This window comes from Scatophagus argus, chromosome 6, assembly GCF_020382885.2.
Source record: "Scatophagus argus isolate fScaArg1 chromosome 6, fScaArg1.pri, whole genome shotgun sequence".
Taxonomy (NCBI): Eukaryota; Metazoa; Chordata; class Actinopteri; family Scatophagidae; genus Scatophagus; species Scatophagus argus.
Window position 1 is genome coordinate 21,149,054 of NC_058498.1, and position 27,985 is coordinate 21,177,038.

Here is a 27,985-nt window from a genome sequence, read left to right on the forward strand (position 1 = left end):
TGATTATGTGCTTCCGCCATTGCTTACGCAAATTCCGGTTGTGCAGCAGCCATTTTGTCTGTTCGGGCAAGTCTACCCTGACGGTTTCGAACTGCAGTTCCACCTTAAGAAACAATTTAAAATGTTGTTGTGGCGTTTGAATTTTCCCTTATCTGCTATCTGAGCACCGTATAAAATTTGTATCGCCATTTTACAGGCCGAAGAGCCTACTCTTTTCGAGATCAATCCATAATTTGGCGTGGAAACCCCGGGTTAGCTGAGACATGTCGTGTGAAGAAAGCTACTTGGCTATCATACGCTATCTGACTGATGAACGGGAGCCGTACGCGCCGGGGACGCCTGGCAATACCAAACGAAAAATACGCAAAGCGGCTGCCTGCTACGTTGTGCGAAACGGGACTTTGTTTTATCAGCGTCGACTGAAGGGTCAAAATGATTTTACAGAGCTGGAGGTGGTGCTACAGGACAGCCGGAGGAAGGAACTTATCAACGAGGCGCACATTATTGCTGAAGGAGGGGAGCACCTCAATCAACAACTCACCTGGGAGACCATCTCCCAGAAGTACTGGTGGAGAGGTAATGTTAAAGATCTGACGCCAAGTCGGCGTGGCTAGCGATTTAGAGACACTTTAAGATGATTCAATCAGCCGGGGAACTTGCGGAAACATAAACCTAAATGAAATATAAATACGCCAGCCATAGACATAAAGAGTCTTTGCCGCCATCTAGTGGTTAAATAAAATGCAACGTTTTTCTGGGATCCCTAAATTCCAACATTGAGAGGTCAGAATTCCTTTATTTATCCCTGGAGGGAAATTCTTGATAATTAATAAAGGTAATTGTTGTATTGAATTAATCATTACTTGATTGCGCGTGAATGCACCGTTTAGACCTTTAAAATGTTTGACAGGAAGAACAGTGAGCATGAAAATGTGGTTCTACTATCTCAGATGTCAGTATCACGTTTTCTTTGTCTTCTGTTATAGTAAGATGAATATTTTTGGAGTTTGCTCTGTTAATCAGACAAAACAACATCTGCAACTTTAATTTTGATTGGTGTTTAAAATGAAGGTGTCCTTTTTGTGGTGCTCCCAGGTATCCTGAAACAAGTCAAAGACCACATCAGGGAGTGTGCTCATTGTCAGAGCAGGCGAGGTGCTGATGACGGCTCTGGGACTCGGTTGTTCTCCAGACCAGGGAGACGTAGAGCGGCTGCCAGTGTGAATGATGAGGAGGATGAGGAAGAGGATGAAGAAGAGGCGGATGATGGTTTATTCCTACCTGACTCGTCTTGTCAGCTGAAATCCAAGTTGGCCAAGACGATGGCCAAGCATGAACTGGTCTTTGTATGTTTCAGGAATTTTTATAGTTTCGGTGTGATATTTCTTGCCCTATAAATAAGTCTATTGTTAATGGAGTTGTTGATGGTGTGTATTGTGTATTTGATCTTTACAGGTGGACAGTAAAGGCGAGGTAAATCAGTTCCTCCCTAAGCACAGCCAGACCATGTTGGACAAACTTAACCACCAGCGCCTCAGCAATCAGTTCTGTGACATCACTCTGCTGATCGAAGGGGAGGAGTACCGTGCACACAAGGCTGTGCTGGCGGCATGCAGCGAATACTTCCACGAGCTTTTTATTGAGAAAGGAGCTGTATCCACACATGAAGCTGTGGTCAACCTCTCTGGTGAGACTTAGTTTTTTTCTCTGTTCAGAACGCTTCGCGTAGCTGCTCGGTTTTAACGTTCATCCTTTCCTCTCCAGGTTTCACCAAAGCCAGCTTCCTCCCGCTGCTGGATTTTGCTTACACTTCTCTGCTTACCTTTAATTTCTGCGTAATGGCAGACATCGCCAACCTAGCTCGCCATCTGCTGATGACGGAGGTGCTGCAGATATGCGAGTCTGTGCATAAGCAGGTGGAGGAGCAGAAGCTGACGGTGTATCAAAAAGGAGATGTGCACACGGTGGTGTCGAGCCAATCGGCTTCTCAGGAGGGCTCAAATGACGAGTCTGGTGCCTACGTGGTCACCATACAGGGTGATGCCAGGGCGGTGGTCACCCACAGTGGTGTTGCTGTAACAGGCGAGCCCATAGCTTATGTGGCAGCTCCGGAAGAGGCCTATATCCATCAGCCCATGACTGTTGTCACTGAAGCTGTAGAGGGAGACAAAGAGCATCATGGTGAGGCTGGTCCAAACGAAACTGTGACTCTGATCACCCACAGCGGAGAGGCTGAGCCAGGAGAGACTGTCACTCTTATCTCAGGCAGTGCAGAGGGAGTGGAGGGGGAGACGATGACCGTAGTCACCCACAGTGGACAGGCTGGAGCCAGTGAGTCTCTTGCCGTGGTATCGGCCTGCCTTGCGATGGAGCAGCCACAGGTCGCAGAAGCAGGAGCCTTTGTCATAAATGTGGACCCTAACAAAGTGAGCCCTTCAGACGTCATCAAACTGACATCAGTAGCAGCCTCCGAAGCCGCGACGCCTCCTCAGGAGATGGCAGAATCAGCACCCGCGCCCCAGAAACGCAAACGAGGGCGTCCAGCTAAGGTGAAGAAGGATGTGGAGGTGGAGGAGTATGTGCCGCCGGAGGAGGAAGATCCCTCTGCCGATGAAAGCCATGGCGACAAACAGGATATGACGTCAGATGACCCCAACAAAAGGCGACTCAGGCAGCGTGCTATTGCTCAGGGCGGTTATGTACGTTTGCATATGGGACTGGAGGATGAAGAGGAGGGGAAGAAAGGTTCGACCCCGCCACGGGTTGCCGCCCCTAAGGTACACCATTACATTGAAAAAAACATTATATATGAATGATTTTCTTTTTTTCAATCACATGTTAAAAGTGTTTAGAGTACTGAGTGTGACAAGCTGGTGTATATGTACTGAACATGATTGCGTTTTCAGGTGTGTCTGAAGCCAGGTAAGAGGGGAAGACCACCAAAGCAGCCAGTGGAGACTCAAAGTGAAGGACAGGCTGTGTCTGAGCCTAGGGCAGATCCAGAGGCAAGCGCAGAGGAGGGCGTGGCAGCAGCAGAGCTTAGCGCAGATGATGCCGGGATGAAGGCGTCCGAGCCAGAGACCGGAACCAAACGGGATCAAGCCCCAGCAGAGAGTGCTGTTGATGGAGAGCACACATGCTCTGAGTGCGGCATGTCTTTCCAAAGGCGATACTCTCTCATTATGCACACACTAAAACACGAGAAAGCTCGTGGATACAAGTGCAGCGTAAGTGTCAGCCCATGTTGAAGCGCCATGTTTAATAATGCTGTGAAAACATTCTGACCAAAGTGTTTCTGTGTCTTTGCAGCTGTGTAGTAAAGAATTTCAGTACGCCGCCTCCCTCCGTGCCCACCTGGCCCGACACAAGCAGCAGAGCAGCCAGCGAGCACCCATCGCCAAACCCTCAACAGAACAGAGCTCAGAGGGCAAGGTGGACAACGATTTGGAGGACAAGACTTTATCGCCGCACACCAAAAGAGAATTTGTGTGCGACATCTGCGGGAAGACCTTACCGAAGCTGTACTCTCTGAGGATCCACATGCTGAATCACACAGGTGTGCGGCCTCACTCCTGCAAGGTCTGTGGCAAGACGTTCGCCCACAAACACAGCCTGAAGATGCACAGGGCGCTGCACGACGTCACCAAACAGTTCCAGTGTGAATACTGTAAGAAGTGTTTTGTTAGCAAGCGCAGCATGGAGGAGCACACCAGTATTCATACAGGTCAGTGCGCACTGTACTCCCAAGTTCACTACCCGTGAAGGGCCAGCTCACGTATCTTTTTATTTGGTGTCTGCGCCATTCCACTACACTGGTGATAAATAGACATTTCTTCTTGCCACTCACAGCATAGAAAAATTGCATTGTAAAATTGTAAAAAAAAAAACCAATGTGTGAACAATGGGTTTCATTCCTGCAGTAGGCAATAGTGTTAATGAGGACTGTCCATATTTAATTCTGGGAATAACAAACACGGCGGTGCACAGAATATTAATTTAAGACATTTCTTTTCCCCTGCAGAGACCTTAAGATGGGCCTCTGAGAAAATTCAAAATATTGTTGTCTTAAATCTCTCATACATGCCTTTTATTAACAAATCTATTCACCCCCATTGTGTTGGTTGCAGATAGCAATGTTAGACACAGATGTGCGAATAAATCCAACACTATCTGCATGGTAGTACAAAACTAAGAGTATTTTTGTAGTTGAATTATTTGAGCCTTTTTTTAATAACTGTATATTTGTGGCTGTTTTCACCGTGACATCCTATAACAGGTGAATCAAAGTACCTATGCAACACATGTGGAGCAACTTTCCACCGAGCCTCAGCTTTGAGCAAGCACCTGAAGAAGCACCAGCCCAAACCTGACATCCGTCCATTTGCCTGTTCTCAGTGAGTAACTGCTCGCCTTTCTTTCGTGGCTTGTGATTCAGGGCATTCGCTGAGATGATGTGCTAATGGATTCACTCATGTTACCTGCAGCTGTGATAAGAGGTTCTATGAAGCTAAAGATCTCCAGCAGCACATGAATAAGCACATGGGCCTGAAGCCATTCCAGTGCCAGGTGTGTGGGAAGTGCTACAGCTGGAAGAAGGACTGGTACTCCCACGTCAAGTCCCACAGTGTGGCGGAGCCGTTTAAGTAAGTCTAACAAGCTGAAGTTCACGTCGTACTTTGGTGGTACCAGTCGCTGTTTTGTGCACTGGAATCGATCATGTTATGTTTGCATCCTCAGGTGCAACGTGTGTGGGAAGGAGTTCTTTGAGAAGGCTCTGTTTAGGAGACACGTGAAGAAAGCCACGCACGGGAAGAAGGGCAGAGTGAAGCAGAACCTGGAGAGGGAATGTGAGCACTGTGGAAGAAAGTTCACTCAGCTGCGGGAGTACAGACGCCACATCAACAACCACCAGGGTGAGACTCCCAGCATGACAGGAAGAAGAGACATCCTGTGTTTGTGGAAGCTTACTGATTTTTCTTCTTTCCCTCCTCTCATCCAGGAGTGAAGCCATTTGAGTGTCTGACTTGTGGCGTTGCCTGGGCCGATGCCCGTTCTCTCAAGCGTCACGTCCGCACGCACACGGGAGAACGACCGTACGTATGCCCCATGTGCCAGGAGGCCCACATCGACGCACGCACTCTGCGTAAACACATGGCCAAGTTCCACGGGGACAATCTGCCGGGGAAGATCATGCTGGAGAAGGACACCCTCCAGTTCCACAACCAGGGCACCCAGGTGGAGCACGCTGTCAGCATCCTTGCGTCTGAGCTGCCCCCTGAGCTCCGGCCGGCCCAGGAGCAGACCTCGGAGGAGATCGAGACGGTGTTGATCACAGAGGAGACGGTGGAGGCGGTGGAGGCCGTACAGGCTGCGGGCGGCGACGGCTCAGTGGCAACGCTCTCAGACCAGGGCATCATGCAGGTCGTGAACTACGTCCTGGCCCAGCAGGCGCTCACGGGCAACAAGCTGGAGGAAGCGCCTGAGGTAATTCAGACCATGGAGGTGGAGGTCGCTCACGTTGCCGAGGTCGAGTGACTTTGTGCCAGACGCCAGTAATTCCCACACAGACTGATCAGAGTTTCTCACAGTCTGTATAAAATGTAACACAGTGTAAAAAGATGACTATTTTATTTGTGAATGTAAATACCGTACAAGTGAACGATGAGCGAAGTATTTGCTGTTTACTCAGCCCGGAACCATGTTGGTAGAGATAGATATACAGTGAGATTGAATGAGGACTTACAGATCTATTCGCGTTGACACTCAGGAGAAACGAAGCAGTGCCGTCACTGGTTTTGGCTAAATGTGTTTCATCTTGTCGTGGCTCCGTCTTATTGCTTTTGTTGGCGACAGAGAAAAACTAGACTTAGACTCCACTCTAGCAGAGTTCTTTACTCCCCCTGCTGTCAGCTTGAAGGATGCGCGAATAAATAATGTCTACATTTATTGGTCTTTTGAGTGTCATTGTCAGTGCTGTTTTTTCATAGGGACACAGTCTTTGCAGCTCAAACATACTTTAGAAGTTGCAGTGCCAAATGGTTTGAGTCATCAGCACGGACGACGTTTTGATGGCTAACGTTCACAGATACCTTAGCTGAACCGAACTGTACAAAAGAATCCATTTTCCCATGAAGCTTAAAATAATTTGACACAAAGGAGTATTAACATGCAATAAAGCAAATGTGGATATTTATTTTTGATATCAAAATACCCGTGGTATGTTGCAACATATTTACAATACATTGTACAAAAATATGAAAATGCAGGTACTTTGTGCTAACAATTTATGCTTTCTACCATTTCTGGCTTCTTGAAACAAAGTTGAACACAGGATTGGTGTAGGTACACACACAGTGAATGTACGCCATTGAAGTAATACAAAACATTGTTCTTCCAGGTACCAGGCTACCAGGTAATATTCACATCAGTATGTGTATTTGTTCCATGATGAAAATCGTGCATTTTCTTTAGGGAGACTTTCAAAAAAGAACTATACAAATATATATACATTTATATGATAGCGTCCATCCAGTTACCAAATGTAAATATACCTCTACCAAAACATTGTTCATGAATAAAAACAAAGTATTTGTGACAAGCATCCAGAAAGAGCAAAAGCCTGCTCATAAAATTCAAACAACCGCTTTAGCACTGCAGTAAAACAACAGAGCAACAAACACCATCAGTCATAGTATTTTACTGTAAAACACTGGGTCAGGAACATTAGGCCTATATATGGCTACATCAAATGAATGACCACCGTCACTTAAACATGCGTACTTCACAATCTGACATGAACAAGTGATGCATTGGTCTCACAAGACATAAAAAAAGCATAATATAGAAAGTACAGCAGAAAAACAAATTACTGATCAATGACATAATACTTCTGACAGGAAATGTTTGAAATGTATACAATCAATGCTGACTTCTGCTGCAAATGAAAACCAGTGTACTTGACTAACTTGTCTAACCATAAAGGCGAAAACATAGAAGTCTATTACAAATTACAATACACATTTTCTGTGGCCCATAGCAGAAATATAAGCCCTACTAAGCCCTATAAAGTTTTGTTTCCAGTCATAGGAATGAATCAAGAACACTTAAAAACTCAAAGCAATCTTGAAAACCTCAGCATTTCTTAAGTGCTCTCAAGAAATTAGAAAAAAAAAAAAAAACATACCTTTGCACACCACCATTTATTTTTTCTCCGTGATAACGAGCACCAGGACAACAATGACAATAAGTGCAGTTATGTATGACTATGTATTTTGTTCTCATCAGCTCAATGTGTTCTCAAACTTGAAATGTTCCAACAGCAGGAATGAAATGGCAAACGGGAAGACTGAGAGGAGGTCGTCTTACTCTCCCTCTTCCTTGATGCGCTGCTGTTTGTTGCGGCGAGAATCCAGGTCAAAGGAGAAGTCGGACCACTCGTCACGTGGCGGGAAGGAGATGGTCTGGCGCAGGGTGAAGCGTACAGCGTCGATGACGCGCTCGCCTCGAGCCTCAGAGGAGCCCACGCTGACGGTGGAGGCCCCGCTGGTGGTGCGGACTATATGGGGAGGAGGGGAAAAATCCATGGCCTGTCGGTGCTCCATGATGCCCTTCCAGATGATGTGCTGGAACTCTGACGGGATCTTCAGCCTGGACAAGTCCTAATGGTCATTACACATGGGAGCGTTAGTATTCGCAGGTGGAGCCACTCTTCTCTCTAACCCATCAAATGACTCGTGTTGGATAGGCAAGGGCTCACCTCCATGTTATAGTTCTCAATCTGGTAGATGTTGGTTAGGCCTTGTGCTGTGAAGTAGTCCAAGCAGCCTGCGCAGCCCAGCCGTATAAGGAAGCTATGGGAGGAGAGGAGGCTCAAGCTGTTTAAATGTTCACCTGACAAATATCCTGGCTTTGAGAATCTGCACCTGGGCTCCCCCAGACATAACAAGACCTGCTTTCATTTCAAACTGTTCTTTGTAAAAGCAAAATGTAATTATTTCAAAAATATAGTGGGGGTTATGGCAGGTTGGTAACCAATAAAATGACTTTTCAACATAAAATGGGTGCTGGCAGGAACCTCATTCTAAATGTTTTCAAATTTAAAACAAAGAAATGAACAGATTTAAAAGAAAGTTTCAAAACTTTTTTGGTACAATTTAGTGCCTACTAATGTAGTGCCCACACATAGGTTATTCAATTCACTGAATTCTTTTCTCTGGTGTATTAACACCTTGAAGTTACCCTGCAAATTTAGAAACTTGAAGGTAAAAAGTAGTTTTATGCTCTCAGTGTTTTTGCATTTACTCTTATTTCTTTTCTTTGTCTTTTCTTATTTGCATTCATATTTTCTTCCTTTCCTTTCTCATCAGAATTCCTTTATTAATCCCTGGAGGGAAATTCTTACTCATTTGTTTCTTTTTCTTGTATTACCATTTCCTGATTATGAATCATTACTTAGCTTTGTAAAGACACTTGAGCTGCAGCCAGCTCAGTTCAGTCACCTGTTGCAAATTTCCATAATTTTTTTTAATGTATAACGTGATGTTTGTTAGTACCTGAGGAAACACTGCACAGCAACAGTAAATACAAACACATTGTAGGAGCAAATAACAACGTGTGGAGTCTATGTTTTGCCTCAATGTCCTGTTTGGTGAAGGAGGGCATTTTCTTTAAAAGGTCCAGCCTTTATTCCTCCAGCATTTCAAGGTAAAAGCACTCTCTAATTTTGTGGCTAAGGGAGATTGGGCCTTTGTACTTGGCCTCCTCAACTCTGGAACAAACTCTCAGAGGAGATCAAGCCAGCTAGCTCTGTGTGTTGGATTGAATATTTCCTAAAAAACACTAGTTTTGAACTGCATTTTCTCACCTTGCTCTCATTCCATGCTTTTATTGTGCTATATAAATATTTCTTTGATTTATGCGTGATGAATCAAGTTGTTTTTGAGAAGTGCTTTGTAAAGCTATTTTTCATCTGACAATGAACTGAGGGAAAGATGCAGATGTGTCCCACTGTGGAAGGATGAGGTACCTGGAGATGCTGCTGTCCATTGGGTATGGAGGAGGGGGAGTACAGTGGGAGGAAGGCACCAAGGGTAGCTGTGGCTGCAGTGCGTGTGTGGGGCTCAGTGAACTCATGTCAGCATTCATGGGGATGTGAGTGCCCATCATAGGAGACACTGCAGAGACAAAAGGAGCTACTGTGAGCCTTGTATCTTACTGCTCTGGGATTTAGAGATTACGTAATGTCAACGGAAACACATGGGGGTGGAGGGGTGAGGGTAGGGGGTTGTGACACATCACAGTGACACACAGTGCATCATAACAGGTCCTGCGGGAGAGTCTCACAGGGATCACATTCTTTTTGAGAAGGAAGTGTTCTGTCATGGGGGCCTGAGAGGTGTTCAGGTCCCCTCCTGCCTGTCCTGACATGTTGTCTTTATAGATCTACAATATAAGCCCAGAAGGGACGAGGCAACCGTGGGTTGAGGGAGGTGGGTTGTTTGAAGATAGACAGGGAGAGAAACAAAGGAGCACACTTACTGTCAGTCAGGCCTCCAGACATGCTGGATGGGGTGAGTGTGTTACGCTGCTGGGGGTTCATGAGCTGGCTGACAGAAGGCAGCTTGTTGACTTTTCCGTGAGTCGGGGAGCAGGAGCCGTAGGAGGGCTGAGACGGCACTGAAGTCCTGAGGTGGGAGAGAGGAGGTTACAGGCCGTTACCATCAGCAGCACTCACATTTAATGACAAAGGTCTGCTCACTATTGTCCTTTAATAGAAAACATAACAACTACTCTGGACTGATAATAGCAATTAAGAATATAACAGTAATTATATTTAATTTTTGGGCCTGCAGAGAGGGGTTCCTCCTCATACTGACCACATGTTTCAATAAAGAAACAGCAGAACAGTAAAAGAAAAGGACAGAGTCCTAGCACAAAAAGCCATTTATTACGTTCTGACGGACAAAAGTGCAGTAGCCACAGAAATAACAATCTGTTTCAAACAGAATGGTCACAGAGGCAAATGATCAAATGTTCGAGTGCACATCTGCAACTCAAATCAAACACACAAACTGTCCTGCAGTGACATTAGAAAACATGACCAGCATTAGCAAAAAGTTCTCTCTTTAATAAACTCTCTTCCCCCACAAAACCCCACAAGAGTCCAGCTCTCACAACGACGCAAAGGCAAAACACATTCACTTGAAAAAGCTCTGGAGGACAAGTAAGATAAAAAAAAAAACAAAACAGAGATTTAAGCTTGGTTCCTGTCCAACTCCACCCATCTTAAAAGGCTGAGTGGGACAAACAGCTCACAAACACATAAATGACACTGCCATAAAATGAAACGGGAAAAACTCTGCAAAATATTAATTTATGGACAAAAATAATGCATGCAAATCAGTGTACATTAATCTATAAATTCCTTTGTCCAGCATGTAGGGCCACTGCCTACATGTCACACTGATACTGTCTATAAATGGTTGAACAAATGAAGAAGTGATATTCCATAATGTTGCAGCAGCAACAGATGTTAAAAACAAAGTTTGCGTGTCCTCAGTACAGACTCCCGGGAAAAGGTAGAAAGGGAGGAGACCAGACAAATCAAAGTTGATAAAAAGGGGACAGAGAGGAGGTCCGTGTAACTTGGGGGGAGGAGGAGGAGGAGGAGGAGGAGGAGGAGGAATGTGGGGCAGAGTTTCAGGAGGGGCTGCAGCGTCGCCTCTGCTCTCCTGCAGGTTCCATGAGCTGGCTACCAAGACGGGTTTTTATCAGACTGCAGGGAGGAACCAGAGAGAAGAGAGAGCAGAGATAAGAGCTCACTGACTGAGGAGGACAGAGGAGTGAGCCAGAGAGCTTTAAAAACGAGAGAGAGAGAGAGAAAAACAGAGAAGTGCAGAGACAGCTGAACATAATGGAACGACAATGTTGTGCACTAACGACACTGTCCAGAAGATGGCACTCTACATACACCGATCACAGCGTTTCAGTGCTGCTGTGTGTTACTTCAAATGCCCACAGTAGAGGAAAGAAAAAGGCCTGAAACATTTGCTGCTAACAGAACCTTTTATTTCAAAGGTTGCGCATGAAACACTGTGAATTACAGAAGAGAGTAACGAGCTGTGAGGTTTTTAAAAGCAAAAAGAAAAGAAACACGCATAACAACCGAATAGAGAGAATTACACGAAATCCTTAAGAGAAACACTCCTGCCTCATATTCAGACAAACTGATGAATTTAGAAACTAAAATGATCAACAAATCCACTAAAACCCTAAATGCATCTAGGAAAAGTTGAATTTCTGTTCATCTAATGATTGTTACTGATATTTTAAGGCCTGAAAGTGACAGGTTGCCATCAACAAACAGAAATAAGTAAAAATCCAGCAAATGCAAGCATGATCTCACTGTGAGGCTGTCTGCCAGTGTCTTAATGGGAAACTATAACATAAGCAGTAATTATCATCATAGCGTTGTCAAACTATCATTTACACCCATCTCCTCTTTTCCATAGCTTATAGTGAAATAGGCGTGGACGAGGAAAAGTGTGTGAACATGTGCGTCTGAGACAGTTTTAATTATGCTCAAGTGAATAGATGAGGCTGAGGCACGGATTTTGTTGGGCGCTGTTGTGCAAAAACCTGGCAAAGCACCCAAAGGCGTTAACCACCAATTTTTGGAAGCTTCTCTTAAACAAAGCACAGCCAGGTACATTTGTCACGATCCATCAGCTCTGGCTCATGTCCCATGAAAAGAGCAGAGAGGAAAATAAAAATAAAACAGCTCTACTTGATGCAAGGCTCACCCTCCAAGTAAGAAGCGTTAGGAAAACTCTTGATAAACCCTTAACAGCCATTTTAACATCAATTATTATCACCTTTTACTTGATAGCTGCAATGCTTCAGTGGTAGCAATAAATAGAATCGAGAAATCTCATGCGTAGACTATCAGCGCAATCTACTGTTCCGGCAACAAGTCAGTTGTGTTAAGTCAAGTCAGTTAAATCACTGCAGTCTATTCAAAACAAAAACTATTTCATCCAAAAAAGGCTCTGTGCAAGTAAACAAGCAATCCAGGGAGAATAAGGCTGAGGGTGCAGAGCTATTAAACAAAAACAGCACAAGGAAACTAATCCCCTTGAATCTGAGGGTGAACCTTGCACATAATGTAGGTCTGTGTTTCATAATGAGCCTGAGAACGAATGAGCATGACTTTATTATGAATCTGAACAGGTACTCACTGTTTCTGCAGGAGGTTCTGCTGCTGCTGCCTGTACGACTCTATAGTGTGCTGTGGCAGAAACTGCATGAGCTCAAGAGACTCTTTGATTTTTACCAAAATCTCATAAATTTCACGGCCTTTGATCTGTAAGAGGCAAAGGAAGACGGTGGGGTCAGTAAGAAGCTCAGACTCAATCAGAACAACGTGTTAAAGCAACAAAGGAACACTTACAGGCAAACAAAAAACCTCCTCATCTGTAGATCTTCTCTTCTTGATGGTGGACATCTGTATGCCATGGGTGACCTGGCGGAAGGCTGAAAAGAGGAGAGTACAGTGTGACCAACGTGAAAAACATTCAGCGTAAGAGAAAGCAGGAGGGAGAAGGCAATTGAGGGAAGGAGACACGGCAGAGGGTTCGACAGCACTCACCGAGCACCGGTAAGACCGAAGCTCGACAGCCAACCACCAGCCCTACTTACGGTTCTCACTGCTCTTTGTGGCGTCCGTTACGTGCTGCTTCCGAATGCTGTCCTCGTCTGCCTTTCTGTCTCGGCCCGGGCAGGCACAGATCCTGGCCTCGAAGCACCGGCGGCCTAATACCTGACCACTGGGAGAAGACAGGGACACACAGCGGGTCAGAAACAATCCACCGCCGGAGGGACTGGACTAAGACGGGCAATCGCTGAGGGTGACGGTGTGTCTTACTCTCTGGTTTCCAGAGTGACAATGATGAGAATCGGGCGTCTGTTCATCCCACCCACGCAGCTTGAGTTGCACATGAAGTTGTACAAAATTGTAGTAAATTCTGTCCCCACCTGAAAGGAGGAGAGCACTGATGGTGAGTGACATCACTGGGTGACACCAACAAACTGGTTTAGTCTTGAAGTCAGGTTACGTGCACTTCCATAACCACGTTTAAAAGCAGCTGTTCATAAATAAGAATTCGCCTCATCCACTTTGATATTTGTGAAATGAAATAATATTTGTGCTGTATTTTAGGTATTGTTTTTTTTTGAGAATTTAGCATATTGAGAAACCACGCTCTACGGAGAGAAAACACACAGTTCTACTTTAACTATTGCAGTTTTGGCTTTGATTTAAATGTTGTTAAATACAAGGATACATATCACATGTCAAAGTAATGTTAAAACCCTGGTTATATTGCTAAGAAACCAGGTCTCTCACGCCAACTTTTCAGTCTTTTAAGTTAGCTACAACTACAGTAATTTAATATTTAGACATTATTTACCCCAATTCAGGAGTTTTTGGTTATCAATTCAATTTATTTCTTTTCCTGACACTGTGTCAGGGAGCTTCCTAAAACTATCAAAGTTACTGGCTAAAACAATGGAACCATATTTGTAATCAGAGAAGAGACCCTGCCTTCCAAAGAGAAGTTGGAACTTGAACTAGACCTACATGAGATCTTATGATCAGCTAATGCAACCTGGCTTTTAATTATACACCACTACTTGCCATATGATCTGCATAACCCATGTGGGTTCTCTTGAGGCCTGCACTGAGATGAAGTGGTGTTCATACTGAGGGGCTTTAGGGGACAGCAGCTGCTGCGTGTCAGGACTGAGGGGCTCTCAGAGTCTGTCACTGCTCTTATCTGTCAGTGCCGGCTGAGGCGGTGAGGTGTCGCTGACGGGGCATTCAACTGGCCTTGCTCCACGATGACAGACAGCTCACCTGGGGAGGTTCATAGGGAACTAATACGCTCTGTCTTCCAGTGATGGTGTCCTCCACGTACTGGGCGTGGTTGTTTCCCTCCACACGGATCAGGTGGCTCGGAGGGGCTATCTGACCTGGAGACAGCAAGAGTCGTGTCATTAAAAACGTCGACAGCGGGCAAGGATCACTGAGGTGAAACAGAAGTTTTCAATCTAAAGAACTGACCGTCATTGAACTCGCGGCTCAGCTCGTGGTTCGGGCAGCGTTTCACCACTTCGGTCACGTGTTCGGCTTTCTTGTAAACAGGCATGGCTCTGACCACAGCACCCTGTGGTGGGGTGGTCAGGACTTTGATCTGGATGGGACATGTCTTAGCAATTTGGCAGTATAACTTCTTCAGCTCTGTTGAGTACTGGAAAAGAGAAAAGAAAACAAAAGATTACAAAGGTAACAATGTTTGCTCGAAAAAGTTTATAAGCAGACTGTTTCAGAGGCTAAAAACTTTTTTGCCAAAATTTTCTCTGTAACACCTGTTGCCTGGACTCTGCACTTCTGGTTTCCCCTGAAGCAGAGGGGTTTAAGACAAGACTGTGATTATGACCTACTTAAATAAACACACACAAGTTCTGGTGCTTCGGGTGTGTATTGGGAAACCTCAAAGATGTCTCACTGAGAGCCTCTGGGACTTCCGAGGAGCGCCATAAAATGGACCCCTCCAGCAGCAATTAAACAGGGCCTGGCTTTCATCTTCAAGGGAGGAGTATTCTGCTAAAGCATCTGATGGCCACTCATCATACAGAACAGGGCTTCTGAAGGGGTTGGCAAGCCAACCCCACACAAGGTGGAGCAAAACAAGGAGAGAAACCTCCTTGTGGGGTTGGATGAAAATGACTCAGTTTTTAGGGGTTACAGAAGATTCATCTATGACTGGTGCCAAAATGTGATGGTTGCTCACGCAAACTGGCTCCCATTCAGGTCTTGTAAGCCAGGAGTCATGACTAATGAATATACTTGATCCCTGGCCCTGTTAGAATTGATAAGCAGTAAGCCATCAGAAAGACTGAATTGTTGCTAATAGGCAAAACACAACTGTGTAAACAAACCATTCAAATCACTGCTGTGTAAGCACAGCTTTAAATCCTCTGTGTGCAGGAGACACTGGGTGGAGGGGAAAATTTCCCTGTCAGGTTCATTTCAGAGTGAAGAAAAGTGAACATTGTGAAAAGCGCTTGAGGCTGCATTGGAGAACAGTGAAACATTAAATTCCACCTCTATTAAGTGCCGCTCCAAAGAAAGAACCTCATCCCAGTAAGCGTCTGTGCTGACTTTAAATATTACACAAGCTTGGCACAGTCGTTTTCTCCCCTGCTCCCCAGGCACAACCTTTCCTTTCATCAGGACGAATTCAAACGCGTACCTCTCGTTCCCATACTCTACTCTACTCTATCTACCGTGCATCTCACCCAGAGAGAAGGCCAGTTAATAATAACCCAAGTTCTCATCGATGCTCCTTCCCTCAGGTGACCTCATTATAAACCGTACACGCAGAGGAAAAACTGACAAAGCACGGTGCCTCTGATATTCACTGCTAGGAAGTAAAGATAATATTAAAGTGGGCAGTGAGGTTATAAAAACAAAATCAGCGTCAACTGTTCTGATTTGCCAGAAATACATCGAGTTAACAGAAAGATTGTAATGACCACAGTTCAAGCTCTGGGACATGTACATCAACGCAATGATTGAACTGACTCTTTCCTAAAATCAAAGCAGTGCTCAAAAAAATAAAATAAAAAAAAAAAGCCCAAGATGAATGGCTGAGGTTGTCCCCTCGCTCCTAACCTGATACTCTCTGTACGCCTCTGTCAATCAGCTAAATGAGGTGGAGAAGCCAAGCAGAGAGACAAGAGAGGTAGCAGCGTATTGAGGCAAAGAGAAAAGAGAGATGTGATGTGTAAAGGGTCAGTATGAAGGGTTTTGAATAATTACAGGGAGCTGGGTTTTTGCAGCTGAAGGCAGAGACAGCACAACCTCAGACGACTAAGACTTAATCAAAGACGTTAGAGTCAGAAAACCATCATAACCTATGGTCTCAAACTTACAAACACACACACACACACACACGAGGACCATCCCAGCCCTGAAGCTACAAACTTTAAGCGCTCAGCTATGTGCTGTTGGTGCTGTGTTTGCTCAGCAGTGAGACCAGGAGCTGCTGCTGATTGCTGAAAGCAGCGGCCGGCAAAAGCTAACACTGCTAAGGGTGGAGGACAGCCAGTTGACTGATGGGATTCAGTGGCTCACACAGGGTGCGGCGCTCAGGTGTTAACATGTAATTATGAGCCTTTCATTGGTCACAGTGTGAATTGCGCAGCCAAGGAACACAGCGCACAATAAGGAGCTGCTTAATCACAATCATTTCAAAGAAAACTGTTGGCAAGAAGCTCATGTGACTTGCTTTCAACTGGCACAAGTGGCAGTGAGGTGGAAGAAACTAAAGAATGACCTCAAGTGGTCGTGTGTACAAACACAATTTACTCCAAATGCTGCTGTACAAATAATTGAGACAATCATTGACTCTTCTGCATCTTATAAGCTGGTGTAATAATGAAAATGTGTTTTTATCATCATCTGACTACATGCAACACACAATTTGTTCTAATGCTTGTACAGTGCTGCATGTGTGCAATTACCACATGAGACACTTGAACACACAAACACACACTTCCCGTTGAGCACAGGTTGAGGCAGGCCCACAGCTGTAGCGTTCTTTTCTCCCTGACAGGCGCTGCGGGCGCATGCAGAAGTCAAGTCCTGACAAACATCAGGCCTTAAACAAGCACCGTTTGGCGCCTCTGGTCTTGTCTTCTTCATACCTGACATGTCATGTCATGCCTAAAGCTTCTCCCAAACCTGTTTAATTCAACAATAACGCAAAGGAGGTTTTTTTTTTTCCTCTCGTCTTTTCTCTCAAGCAGAAACGAAACACCTGCTTCTTGGGAAAAAATGAGTGTGGGGTCATTACATCTCTATACTGTTTTACTTTCTTATTTAAATTATGTTTTGTTGTAGTCATTATAGCACCGAACTTGACTCCACAACCTCAGTGATGACACCTGTCCAGAGGCAAACCTGCACAATGACATGTGGCATCATGTTCATGTAGGCAGTGCGGAAAGAGTCCAATACGCATCTCTTATCTCATCACTTTTGGGATTGTCCAATCAATCCCTTGTCTTCACCAACAAATATCAGTAACCACAACTAAGTTCACTACATTTGGAACTGAAAATAAAAGCCAACAGGAGGAGACATATGGAGATTCAGATTTTCTATTCATTCTTTTTTATTGCTGAAAACCCTGTTTTTTTTTAAATCATTCAAAGGATTTCTAAAACCTGTGTTTTCCTTCAAGGTACTATTGAAGCAGAAAAAACATGTTTGTGTTATTATTCTAAAGCTGAGTCATCACACAATATTAGTTTTAGTGTTGAGAGATCCCACACACTCAGTAAGGATTTGATTAGTTCTGATCGTCTTCCCCTGATGACAGAATAATATCTTTTCTGTATTTATACAACTAAAGCACGATCCTGTTTTCTGTTGAGGTCAATCACGGCTGCAGGTATCTGTACGGGAAGTGTTTGTTAGGATATAAAAGAATCTTGTAATCCAAACTGTAAGAGAATGGGCTTTTCCACACAGATTAATGAGAAATCCCATAGCCCATGTCATAAAAACCTTTTCAACTCTGCCTTTTTAAAAAAAATTCCCCTCTACCTTTTCCCATCTGTAGCTTTTAGGGCTCGTCTCCCTGTGATGGGCGAGTTGTGACAAGCTTCTTGACACAAACAAGTCTCAGCCCCATCTCGTGAGGCGTGGGACGGGCCCGCAGATGTTCCAGGGGCAAGCTGAGTCTTGCTGCCTTTCGCTAGAACACTCTTCTCTTTGAGCATTCAAGAGCTCTCCTCCTCCTCCGGCGCAATGTGAGATGCAGCCATCAAGCTTAACTCTCTCAAAAAGACAGAGCCCACTCCAAGAGCACAGGGTTCAGGAAAGAGGCACACAGTATTTACACAAGTATTATCTACAGGCCCTCAATCCATTACTGTAATCCTCCTAGCTCTACAGGGTCCCAGTGATAGCTCAAACGATGACATTCTTCTGCTTTGACTGCTATATATGGTGGCAGTTACTACACAGGGCAAACAACACCAATCTTCAGTCTAACAACAGTTGCATCGCTAGCCCACAATGGTTGCCTCATTGGCGACACTCCATTAATTCAGTAAAGCAAAAAAGACGACGCATTTCTAACATGTGTTTTCACCTTTGTTTTTTTTTTCAAACTAAACGTTATGGAGGGAGCCTCACGGAGAATGCAGAAGTGCCGACAAGAAACTGGGAGCAGTTCTGGGAAATGTTGACGTGTTGCACCTCTGTGTGTGTCACAGTCATCCGAGACAGGAAGAGGTTAAGGTGTGGGTTAGGGATTAGGTGTGTCTCCATAAGAACAGTCATCAAAAAGCACAGTACACAGTCCACTAAGTCCCATGGAAGATCCCGCAGGCCTTCAAAAAGAGGGCATTAGCAGATCTATGCACAGCAAAGCTGTGGTGGTGACATCTTCAGTGGCTCCATGCCATCGGTCCATCAGTCCAGCAGTTGAGCTGCTGGGTTAAGATTACGGGGAGCTTTGCGAAAGATCTCCTAAGATCAGGTGAGGGAGCCTCCTATGGGATGGGAACCAATGCTATAATCACATTTTTTTTAGAAATCAGTTGACTGCTGCAGGAGACCATGGGGAAAATGACCCTCTCTATGAGCTATTATGGAAGATCATCAGCAATACAAAAAAACACTGTTCAGCAAGGCAGAACTGTGTCAAGTACTCTTCGGTGGGATTAAGTGACTGCATTTTGCAGTTACGCAAGACATATTTAGTGAATGATGAACCAATTTTTAGCCTGGCCATGAAATGAGAAAACAACTCCGAGTCAGTATTAAGATGTTGTTTCACTATTTTTAGATGAACTTTTGAACAATCTTTTGAACAATGGTAAGGCAGAAACCAGCAAAGAAAAGGTCTGAAGTGTGACATCAAGAGACTCTTACCAGACTTACCAAAGAGTTAAAAATCTTTTCTTTTTTTCCTTAATTTTTCCAGATAATTATTACTCAGGCAAATATAAAGTTTAGGCGTCAGGGAAAGCTATACACTTTAGTCAGTACAGTGATAATGAGTAACAATCCACTAGTTTTCCATGTTAAGTCAGACCAATCAAGCCGGTCTTGCATCATCTGTTATGACTGTGGGACACAGTCTGTTGCACTACATTTGTCTATGCTGGGGATGTGTCCTAAACCAATGAGGCTCAAGCTATGGGGCGTGCCTCTCACAAACCACACTCTTTACCTCCTCACAGTTGCACAGCAGACAAACACTTTTGTTTTTGAATGGTGAAAATGAGAGGGATGAGTGAGCCACTGTGGGAATTGGGTAAATGTCACAGTCTCACACTCAGTGCGGCCAAGGAAAAAGGTGAGATTGCCCAGCACTCCCTGAGTTCACCCTGTTTACTTGGAAGGCACAGCGCATTAAATTCACTGCTTTACTCTCAGCAGGTTTTACAACAGGCCCTATGAACAAATTTGACAGGGATGACTTATATGGACTGTCAGTCATCAAACATACACTAATGATCTTTTTAATAACCATTTCCGTTTGAATTCCAATATTTACCTACTTTAGTGTAAAGTGGATCCATTATGTAACTCTGCAAAATTTCATATATAGCCGAAGAGTGAAGCCTTGGAACTCCCCAAAAGGGAACAGGTGAAGGTGACACTTCTGTCACCTATGATGTCCGCTAGGGTGCATTAATACACTGAACTTGTGAGGCTGTTACAGCAGTGCAGATCAGACAAATAAACAACTGAGCAGGTGAGGCTCTAATGCAACAGCTGTCCTTCAGTCCTGTCATGCATAATGACAGAGCAGGAGGAGCTGGTTGTGTAGGTTTACGGAGCATCACATGGTGACATCTAGCAGCACAGGGCATCACCACACCTGGACCAACAGTTGAGCCTGTTTACCTCTGTCATCAACAAAGTGCCAGTAAACTTTGCCTAAATTGTGAGTAAAGAGGAGTTTGAACATGACTAAATACTGGGAGCTAAGTGAGGGTATATTGATGAGTTGTTTCTGACATCCATGGACATTGTGTATATGTCTAGGATTACATCTGAAACATAAGAAATGTCTCTTATTGTGAAAGGCTATTAAATGAGATCATGCCCTTTGGCTTTTCTTTTTTTCCACGAAGTGAGGTATAATGTCTCACTCTTCACAAGAAATGCCTGAGGATTAGTCATGATTTGAAGCTATACATCTCAAGTGAAGTTCTTCCCTTGCCAGATGTGGTTGTGCAACTCAGGACTTTCACATAATGTGCGCCTAAATCTGCTTAGAGCACTGATCGACAGATAAGGTGTTCATGGTTAGAAGCATCTCCTTAAGCCCTACCCTGACAAATCACTGCCTCTTATGCTGTCCTATTACGATGACTCCATAAATGTGTCTCTGTGAGTCCATATTTATTATGACATGTATACACTCATATGACACATATAACTATATATATATATATATTTTTTTTTTTTTGCACTATATACTTGGTAAGGGTTAGATGAGAAGATCAACATCACCTGTGTGTGTACATAAATACAAGGCCAAAATATGTTCAAAAACCAAGATGTAAAAAGGACAAATCACAGAGTCACCTGGCTGTCTGCCAACCGTTCCAGCACACAAAATCGTCAGGTTGTTACACTTTTGCTTTTGTACTGAGTGAACAAACAAGATATAACATGTTAATTAATGAGCTTCTAGGATGCTGGTAGGTGGATTTTATTACTTTCTGCTACCCCGTTTCCAATCTTTACACTTAATTAAGATAACTAGCTACTCATTGTAGCCCTGCATTTTGAGAACAGATAGGAATTGTCATTGATCTAAATAAGACAGACAAGCAAACTTCCTAAAATACTGTTCTCTTTAAAAGGAGTTTATCCTTTACTGTCCACTGCAACAGTAGATAGCCATGTATGTTACCACCTGGATTATTGGCAAATACTGCTTGACCATAAGCGAGAATTACATTAAGAGGACTGCAGAAACTACTGTGATTAGTAAGTGTCTTACCGTCCAGGTGGCAGACTTTGCTGTACTAGACTGCTGAAAAGACACATCAAAGGTGTGGGGCCCCGCATAATCTGTGTTGGATGGGATGGCCGGTGAGGGAGAAAGGGCATCAAAGGTGGAGCTGGGCTGAGCGTAGGGTGACGGGGCTGTCACGTTGTTCTGTGCGTGGTCGTTGTTGTAGGGGCTAGTAGAGGTCGAGCCACCATTCTGAATGTTCTGATCCATGCTGTTCAGGAGCCCCAGGTTTGTGTACTGTGACTGGAGACAAAATGGAAGGGGATGGGGGAGAGAGGGGCATGAAAGAGGAATGTCTTCAATCATTTCTGGAGAATTTCACATGACATAATTAGTAAATTACTACAAAATACCACATAGTCTCAGGTAAAATAATGACTGACCTTAAACAAAGATATATCGAAGTACTTTAGTTAAGAAACACTTCAGTCCTGAAAGTGTTTTTACAATCTATTTACCAAAGGAAAACATGTACTGGTAACAGAATACTGCATGCCGAGTGAGGACTGAAGGTGGTGAAGGCTGACAACATGTGAAGAAAGTATGCTACAGGAAGTGGAGATCTTGTTTCCATTGTGTTTATGGTCTATGCTCCTTGCAGAAACAATGTGTTAATGAAATGTCTAAATGATAGAAATACAAAATTTTTATCACTCAATCAATGAAATCACCAGCCCATGCCTCTATTCTGGATCAGTATTCTCCTTCAAACTTTACTATTTGCCTTCGTATTCCCTTTTCCACAGTCACAACTATTCAGACAGGAGGAATGGAATTAAAATATCTGCCTTTACACAGGATGGAGACTACACCTGGGTCAGGGCCAGCCCCTTCCTGCTTGCTCCACTTGCCATTCACCTCATTCCTTTCCATTTATAAATGGCACATTCCTGGACGAGGTGCCATGGCTCTCACTCTTTAGACAGCCATTAATCTCTCCACGGCCTCTTGTTTATTTCAAGCACGGCTGACCACAGCTGTCCAGTTCACACCCATCGCACTGCCAGGTGTTAGTGGTGTGCCAGATGATCAACAAAACACAGAATAGGTACACCATATACACTATTTAAGTAATAATTATGGTAGTAACTAATGAAGCAATGTCTACATATAGATTCATATAACCACAGGCGCAGACAGACTCACACAGTCAGACAGATACACCTGAGAGAGGTCATCCGAGTCAACCTCAGCATACTTGTGCAACAGCGCCACAGGGTAGCTTGCAGTTTGGATGAGGGTCACTGTGTGTGCGGCGCAAGACTGCTTAACCCTCCGGAAATCCTGACAACAGGGCTTATAAGAGTTTGTCTGGAGAACAATTATGCTGGGCATGCAGGTGTTAGAGGAGACAAATGTTTTGTGAATTGGAAAGAACGAACACACACACACACACACACACACACACACACACACACACACACACACACTCACTCAGAAAGAAAGAAGACTCCACTCTGGTGGAGATCCTCTAGCCTTTAGCAGGGAGAAGCTTTCCCAAACACACACTCCCTTACAATGGGCTAAGTACACACACGTATTATAAAGGTTTAAACCCAATTGGCTTAAGGGTCACCCTGTGTAGATGATCACAGAGCAGAAAAATAGGTATGGTTCTGACTGATGTGACTAACAATAACAAATAACATCAGTTACTTTAATTTATTTATTTTAGCCTATGTGAATGAAAACAAGGAAATATTCCCTGTTCTGCATGGGAACTAACATGGTGTCACAATTTCTTGTTTGAACAGTGTTTTCCCGTATGTGAGGAGTCAGCAATCATGATATCAGAGGGATTTCTTTTGAACTGTGGCACAATTCACTGCAGTGGCACTGAGGCGCTCAGCCATTCAGAGACGACATAGCTTCCCTCAGTATGTGATGCTGGTAGCTGTGAGGGTGGATGTGACAGGCACCAATTATCAATGTCAAATTATTATTCTAAAGAAAAGGTTGATGCTGGCCAGGGACCAAAATCAGATAAAAGCTGGGACATAAAGCATAATGCCTGACATAGAATACTTAACATTAAATACAGGGCCCTGGATAATGCTTCTCATGCTCTAAATGAATATAAGGATCAAAGATGAGGATAAAGCCATAATTGACCAAATAGTGAGGCCCAGTAGCAGAATCTCACCTAAACTCATCATGTTTTAATGTTTAATTGACTGGAAGCGGGATATCAGCCTTTGAAAAAGGTTGTACAAGGGAGTTTCAGGCCTTCTCTTCGTTTCCTTTCATCAGATCTTATTCCACTATAATACAGCAACTATTTAATAACCACTTTAGCTGCTCTTAAAAATTCCTTCTGTTTATAGCCCACACTGTGTTTAGGCCTTTGGGATGTCAGGCTGCTAAGCAGGAACACAGTAAATCAGCAGCTTTGACATACTCAAAAGCCTCTAATAAACTTTTTGAAAGGTTCTGCTGTCTGTTCGAGGCCTTCAAGCTCATTTCTTTGTCTGAAACAAATGCCTGAGTAAGCATTTCAGGCCAACAGGAAAGAAGACTGCTGACCTTCAGAGTAATGGTCTGTTCATTACACTGTGAATGTGAATTCTCCAGAACACATTTCACAGAATTCTGAAATACACACAGTGGCACTAATTTAAGTTATAGCCAATGCCAACATAGTGGCATTAGGTATGGCACACTGATACACACAAATTACTTGGATAAATGAATGTAATATTTTGAACAGATCTAATGAGTAGTTTTTAGTGATATGATTATATTCATATATTACTGTTACCACTGCAGCGTGTGTAACAAGATGACAAGAATGTCTTCAAGGTCTCTGTCAGTTCAGAGGTTGCGACTAGTTTCTGTTTAATGTTACTCTGTATGTCATTCGCAATGTACCAAGGTACAAGGTACCAAACATTCTGTGATTTCTGTAAAAACTGTAGAAGAAGCACATTTACTTGTAAAACGCTACCCCTCCATGAACACCATGAATGCCACATAGCTGCATAAACTGTGCAACTATTTCATTTATAGCTTAGCAAATTCTCCAGTTGCTGCTAGTGTTAGGTGGTCACAAAGTGTAAGCACCAACTGAACGACCAATAGGTGACAGGAACCAGAGCAGACCTGGCCTGAGGGGGGAATAGCTCCCATTCCAGGCACTCTGGTGGTCTGCTCCATGTACCTTAGGCCACCATATAACAGTGTCTAAGGGACTGTGATGAGTGACCACGGGGGAGGGACGAATTAAAGGCTCAATGGGGTTGGGGGTTGAGGTGGGGCTGGGTGGGGGTCTATCTACACCTTATACCTGCTGGGGTGGGCAGAGCAGGTGATTGTATCTACATCAACACACCATTAAAGCAATTACGATCCTGGACTAAACAGCAGCGCCTGGCCAGTCACATTCTAATGGCTGCAGCGGCTCCCAGGAGACTGGGGACGGGGGATACCTGATACCTCACACACTGGAGGGGTTGAGTTGGACACCACTTAAAGACCCCCTGCTCAACAACTTAAAAGACGATGACCTGACACACCTGCTATCTACAACCTGCAATCTGAGAATCTATCACCGCTCACTTGCTCAGCATTTAGTATAGATGCAGGATTTGGTTGGTAAAGCATAACAAGAGAAGCATGACACAATAGTTCACTAAAGCAGCCAATGACAAAGAAAAATAGGAGCTTAGGCAGAGAAGACACACTAACTATTCTGAGTCTAAAGCATCAGTTTTGCTTTTAGCAAACTGTTCTCAAATATGCTGAGCTTGATGGGGTCAGTTTTTTTTTGGGCTTTCCACTGTACCAATATGGTTCAGCTGCCCTAATGCGGCGCCATACAGTTTCAGTATTTTGAATCCCATTTTGTCGGATCTAAATAAAGAAGCTGAAAGTAATCTAAATACAAATTTCCTTTCATATTTATGTCACTTTACAAGATGCTTCTAGTGTTTACAAACAAGCTCCGCAAACAGATCTATTAATCAGGACTGCTGCGTTTTCGAAGTGAAAATTGTGAACATCTGAGGTTTTGGCAAACTAAGAAATTATAATGCAGACTGATGCATTAAAAACTTTTTTATATTTATGGTTTGTTTTGTCTCAAAGAACAGAAGAGAATTTAATGGAAATATCAGACATCTTGGAGAAAGACACTTGCTTCACAAAAAGCAAATGCAAATTTCTGGCCGCATGAGTATCCTCCACTGAATTTCTAGCCAAATAAAGCAGACAATAATAACAAAGTTGTTTCTAATAATCCAAATAACTTACAATGTGAGGTTTTTATATTTTCTTTTTGATTCTTCATTTTCTCCTGAGCTTCCGTGAAATGGAATAAAATTTCTCACAGTGAAAAAATCAAAACCCTCCAAAGCATTTCAGAGGTCAGATTTTCATGCAACAACAACAATCAGACTCAAAGTAAATCACAACAACTCATGCCCTGCCAGACAGCAGCCATTTTACAAGAAGAACATACTGTATGAGAGATTCTCCGGGTGTTTACATTCCCCTGCTCTCGGCCACACGCACACAGATGTGCACGCAAACACACACATACTGTCAAATACAAAAAACAGCTTGTCTGCGTGAAGCCTTTCTATGATAATTATTACCTAATTTAAATAGGCCATTTATATTTTACTTTACTTACTCAACATTAAAAGCCTGGGTTACAGCAAAAAAGTGCCCAGTAAAAAGGATACACATGAATCTATGATTTTAGATCATTTAGAACAGTGACATAAAATTGAACTCCTGAAGTACAAGGCTTTTTTACTCTGTAATATTTCATTAGTCCCAAGGACCTTTAGGGAACCAACTAAAGGAATGGGCACGACGGCAGATGGCCCATCACCAGTTCATCCACTAGCCTTACCTCGCTATAAGATGTGGTGGTTCCCGTCTCCAGGTACAACATGTTGGCGCTGAGATTGAGCAGAGCTGCTGCTGTTTGCTCCACTGACTCCAGGATTCCACAAATCTCTTTTCCTCACTCTGAAGGAGTGATGTGGGTTACAGATGCAAAGTGGACAAGCAGAAGCTTCTATAGGAATCTACGGGAAGGTCATATATACCGGGAAGAGAGGGGAGGGGTCTAAGGAGCTACCTGTCCAATACCTGAATCCACACCCATCTCCAGAAGAAGCACCGTCTTCTTAGACTTCCTTTGAGGCTCTGCAGGCCTCCTCGTATTCGGTGAGTATCAAACAACTATTTTGTCTAGGGAGCAGTGTTTAATATAAATCTCAACAAAAATTAGAAATGCTTTCATCACATACTTGCATTTTAGTTTTTTGGACTTTTCCTTACTTCTAAAAGTAGAAAAATATGACAATCCAGATAAGAGTACCTAAAAATACAGAAATCTTTAGAGCACTGTTCTTTTGTTATTTCTACGTGCACAGTAAGAAGTTAGGCCAGCATGCCTCAGAGTGAGAAGCTGTGTCTGGGGTTGGGAGAGTATACCTACAACAGCTAGTTAGCATAAGAATGGCTCCTCTCTGCATCCCTCAAGCTATTCCAACGTAGAGCCCCCAGAGGAACAATCTGACTGCTGTAGATTGCTTGTATCTATCAGAGATGACTGATGTAGATATGTTTTGAACACATGCATTGTGCTTCAGAGACTGAACCGGTGCTGGCACTGACCAGCTGTCTCTCTACAAAGAAGACAGATCCAAAAGAATCTCTGAACGCATTTAAGAACAATTTGTTTATATATATATATATATATTTAAAGTGGGGACCTGCAATTGGTGCATTTGGGGCTTAGTTGAGTTTGAATCAAAATTTGAAATGGCTGTTGCTACAAAGTCTAATAGATCTCAGAGAGCCATTTTCTAAAAATAGTACTTGTAGGTGTGAAAATTCATCTATTGAAAGATCAGATAAATAAGAATTTTAATCATCCACTATAAGAGAAATCTGGAATGGAATAATACTGGACATGTAGACTTAAGTGTAGTGCTGCACTGGTAGGTGATAAAGAAGGAGACTAGTCCAAAGGATGCAAATCACTTCTATAACTACAGAGATGGAGGGCTAAAATTCTTGCCCTGTGGCCAGAATGATTTGAAAGCTGTCTGAAAACTATGACCTGAAGTCAGCGTCTCCAATCAGCAGCCACACCCTGTTGAGGCCTCCAGGTCAGCCTGTCACAAAGGCAAATCAACACTTTAAAGAGCCCAATTCAATAGCCTCCCAAGGGACCCAGGCGTCAGTGAAGACCTAGCCAAACCTTCTGTGTGTGATAATTAGTTTAGCTAAACAAACTTCTAATTATGTTAAAACAACAATGGCATCTGAAAACAAGTTAGAGCACTAAGTGGGGGGGGTGAGGCTGAAGTAAAATATAGAACAACAGCTGCATTAGACTTAGTATTTTAATGTAGCTGAGACTCGGGGTGCAACAAACTGTGTGGGCATGTAAATCAAGTAATTTCTTAAACTTAAATTACATGTTTTTCTTACATAATTAAACAGAGGAGAAATCAAGAACCAATAATGAAACCAATCCTTTTTAACTGAAGAGCCTAAAAACTATTCACTGGTAACATTTTGCTTTAACTTCAAAATTTCACAGAGTGCAGTTACATGTCTACTAACTGCATCATTGAAGATGCTACAGTGGTGAGAAACTAAGAAGAGAGTAGAACCAGGTAATAGCTAAAGACACGCAGATCCAGGGGCTCAGGCAAAAGAGGCTTTACTAAAGTTTTCCCCTTTTAAAGCGCCTGTCTCTTAAGTCAGCTAGATTAGTTTAGTATCAAGTGTCAGGCCACAGTGGCTGACACCTGCCCTAAAAACAGTGCAAGCTCCCATCCTCACCGACAGACGCAAGACAGAGAGATTCCTGGCCATTCCTAAATTCCTCACAATCAACTGCCAACAAATCT

General features: G+C 43.6%; 2 protein-coding genes across 7 annotated transcripts in view; one reads left to right on the forward strand and one right to left on the reverse strand.

Annotated features, from left to right (window-relative positions):
• The first annotated feature begins 24 nt into the window (after window positions 1-24).
• On the forward strand, window positions 25-5,946 carry zbtb11 (zinc finger and BTB domain containing 11). The gene is made up of 10 exons (XM_046391761.1): window positions 25-576; window positions 1,096-1,346; window positions 1,456-1,687; window positions 1,765-2,777; window positions 2,907-3,227; window positions 3,310-3,724; window positions 4,277-4,394; window positions 4,485-4,643; window positions 4,738-4,913; window positions 5,000-5,946. The coding sequence occupies exons 1-10, from the start codon at window positions 264-266 to the stop codon at window positions 5,533-5,535; spliced, it is 3,534 nt and encodes a 1,177-aa protein (XP_046247717.1). The 5' UTR covers window positions 25-263; the 3' UTR covers window positions 5,536-5,946.
• Window positions 5,947-6,161: 215 nt separating this feature from the next.
• tp63 (tumor protein p63) overlaps window positions 6,162-27,985 on the reverse strand; it is a 30,894-nt gene continuing 9,070 nt past the window's right edge. For 3 of the 6 annotated variants that reach the window (XM_046391765.1, XM_046391766.1, XM_046391764.1), the window contains 11 exons: window positions 21,096-21,353; window positions 14,120-14,306; window positions 13,913-14,028; window positions 12,923-13,032; window positions 12,697-12,824; window positions 12,449-12,531; window positions 12,237-12,361; window positions 9,538-9,683; window positions 9,026-9,173; window positions 7,757-7,850; window positions 6,162-7,658 (listed from right to left, as the gene is read on the reverse strand). In XM_046391765.1, the coding sequence (XP_046247721.1) occupies window positions 7,362-7,658; window positions 7,757-7,850; window positions 9,026-9,173; window positions 9,538-9,683; window positions 12,237-12,361; window positions 12,449-12,531; window positions 12,697-12,824; window positions 12,923-13,032; window positions 13,913-14,028; window positions 14,120-14,306; window positions 21,096-21,353 (1,692 nt within the window). In that variant the 3' untranslated portion in view covers window positions 6,162-7,361. Of the gene's footprint in view, window positions 7,659-7,756; window positions 7,851-9,025; window positions 9,174-9,537; window positions 9,684-9,914; window positions 10,775-12,236; window positions 12,362-12,448; window positions 12,532-12,696; window positions 12,825-12,922; window positions 13,033-13,912; window positions 14,029-14,119; window positions 14,307-21,095; window positions 21,354-25,965; window positions 26,137-27,985 lie in introns of those variants that run through there. The other 3 variants (XM_046391767.1, XM_046391768.1, XM_046391769.1) reach the window with 3 other exon arrangements.

Excerpts from the sequence above, each read along its gene's own strand:
- zbtb11 (XM_046391761.1), top strand. The coding sequence starts at position 264 with ATGTCGTGTGAAGAAAGCTACTTGGCTATCATACGCTATCTGACTGAT. Across the intron at positions 3,228-3,309 it reads CTCGTGGATACAAGTGCAGC|CTGTGTAGTAAAGAATTTCA; the intron begins GTAAGTGTCAGC and ends GTGTCTTTGCAG. Across the intron at positions 4,644-4,737 it reads AGTGTGGCGGAGCCGTTTAA|GTGCAACGTGTGTGGGAAGG; the intron begins GTAAGTCTAACA and ends TTGCATCCTCAG.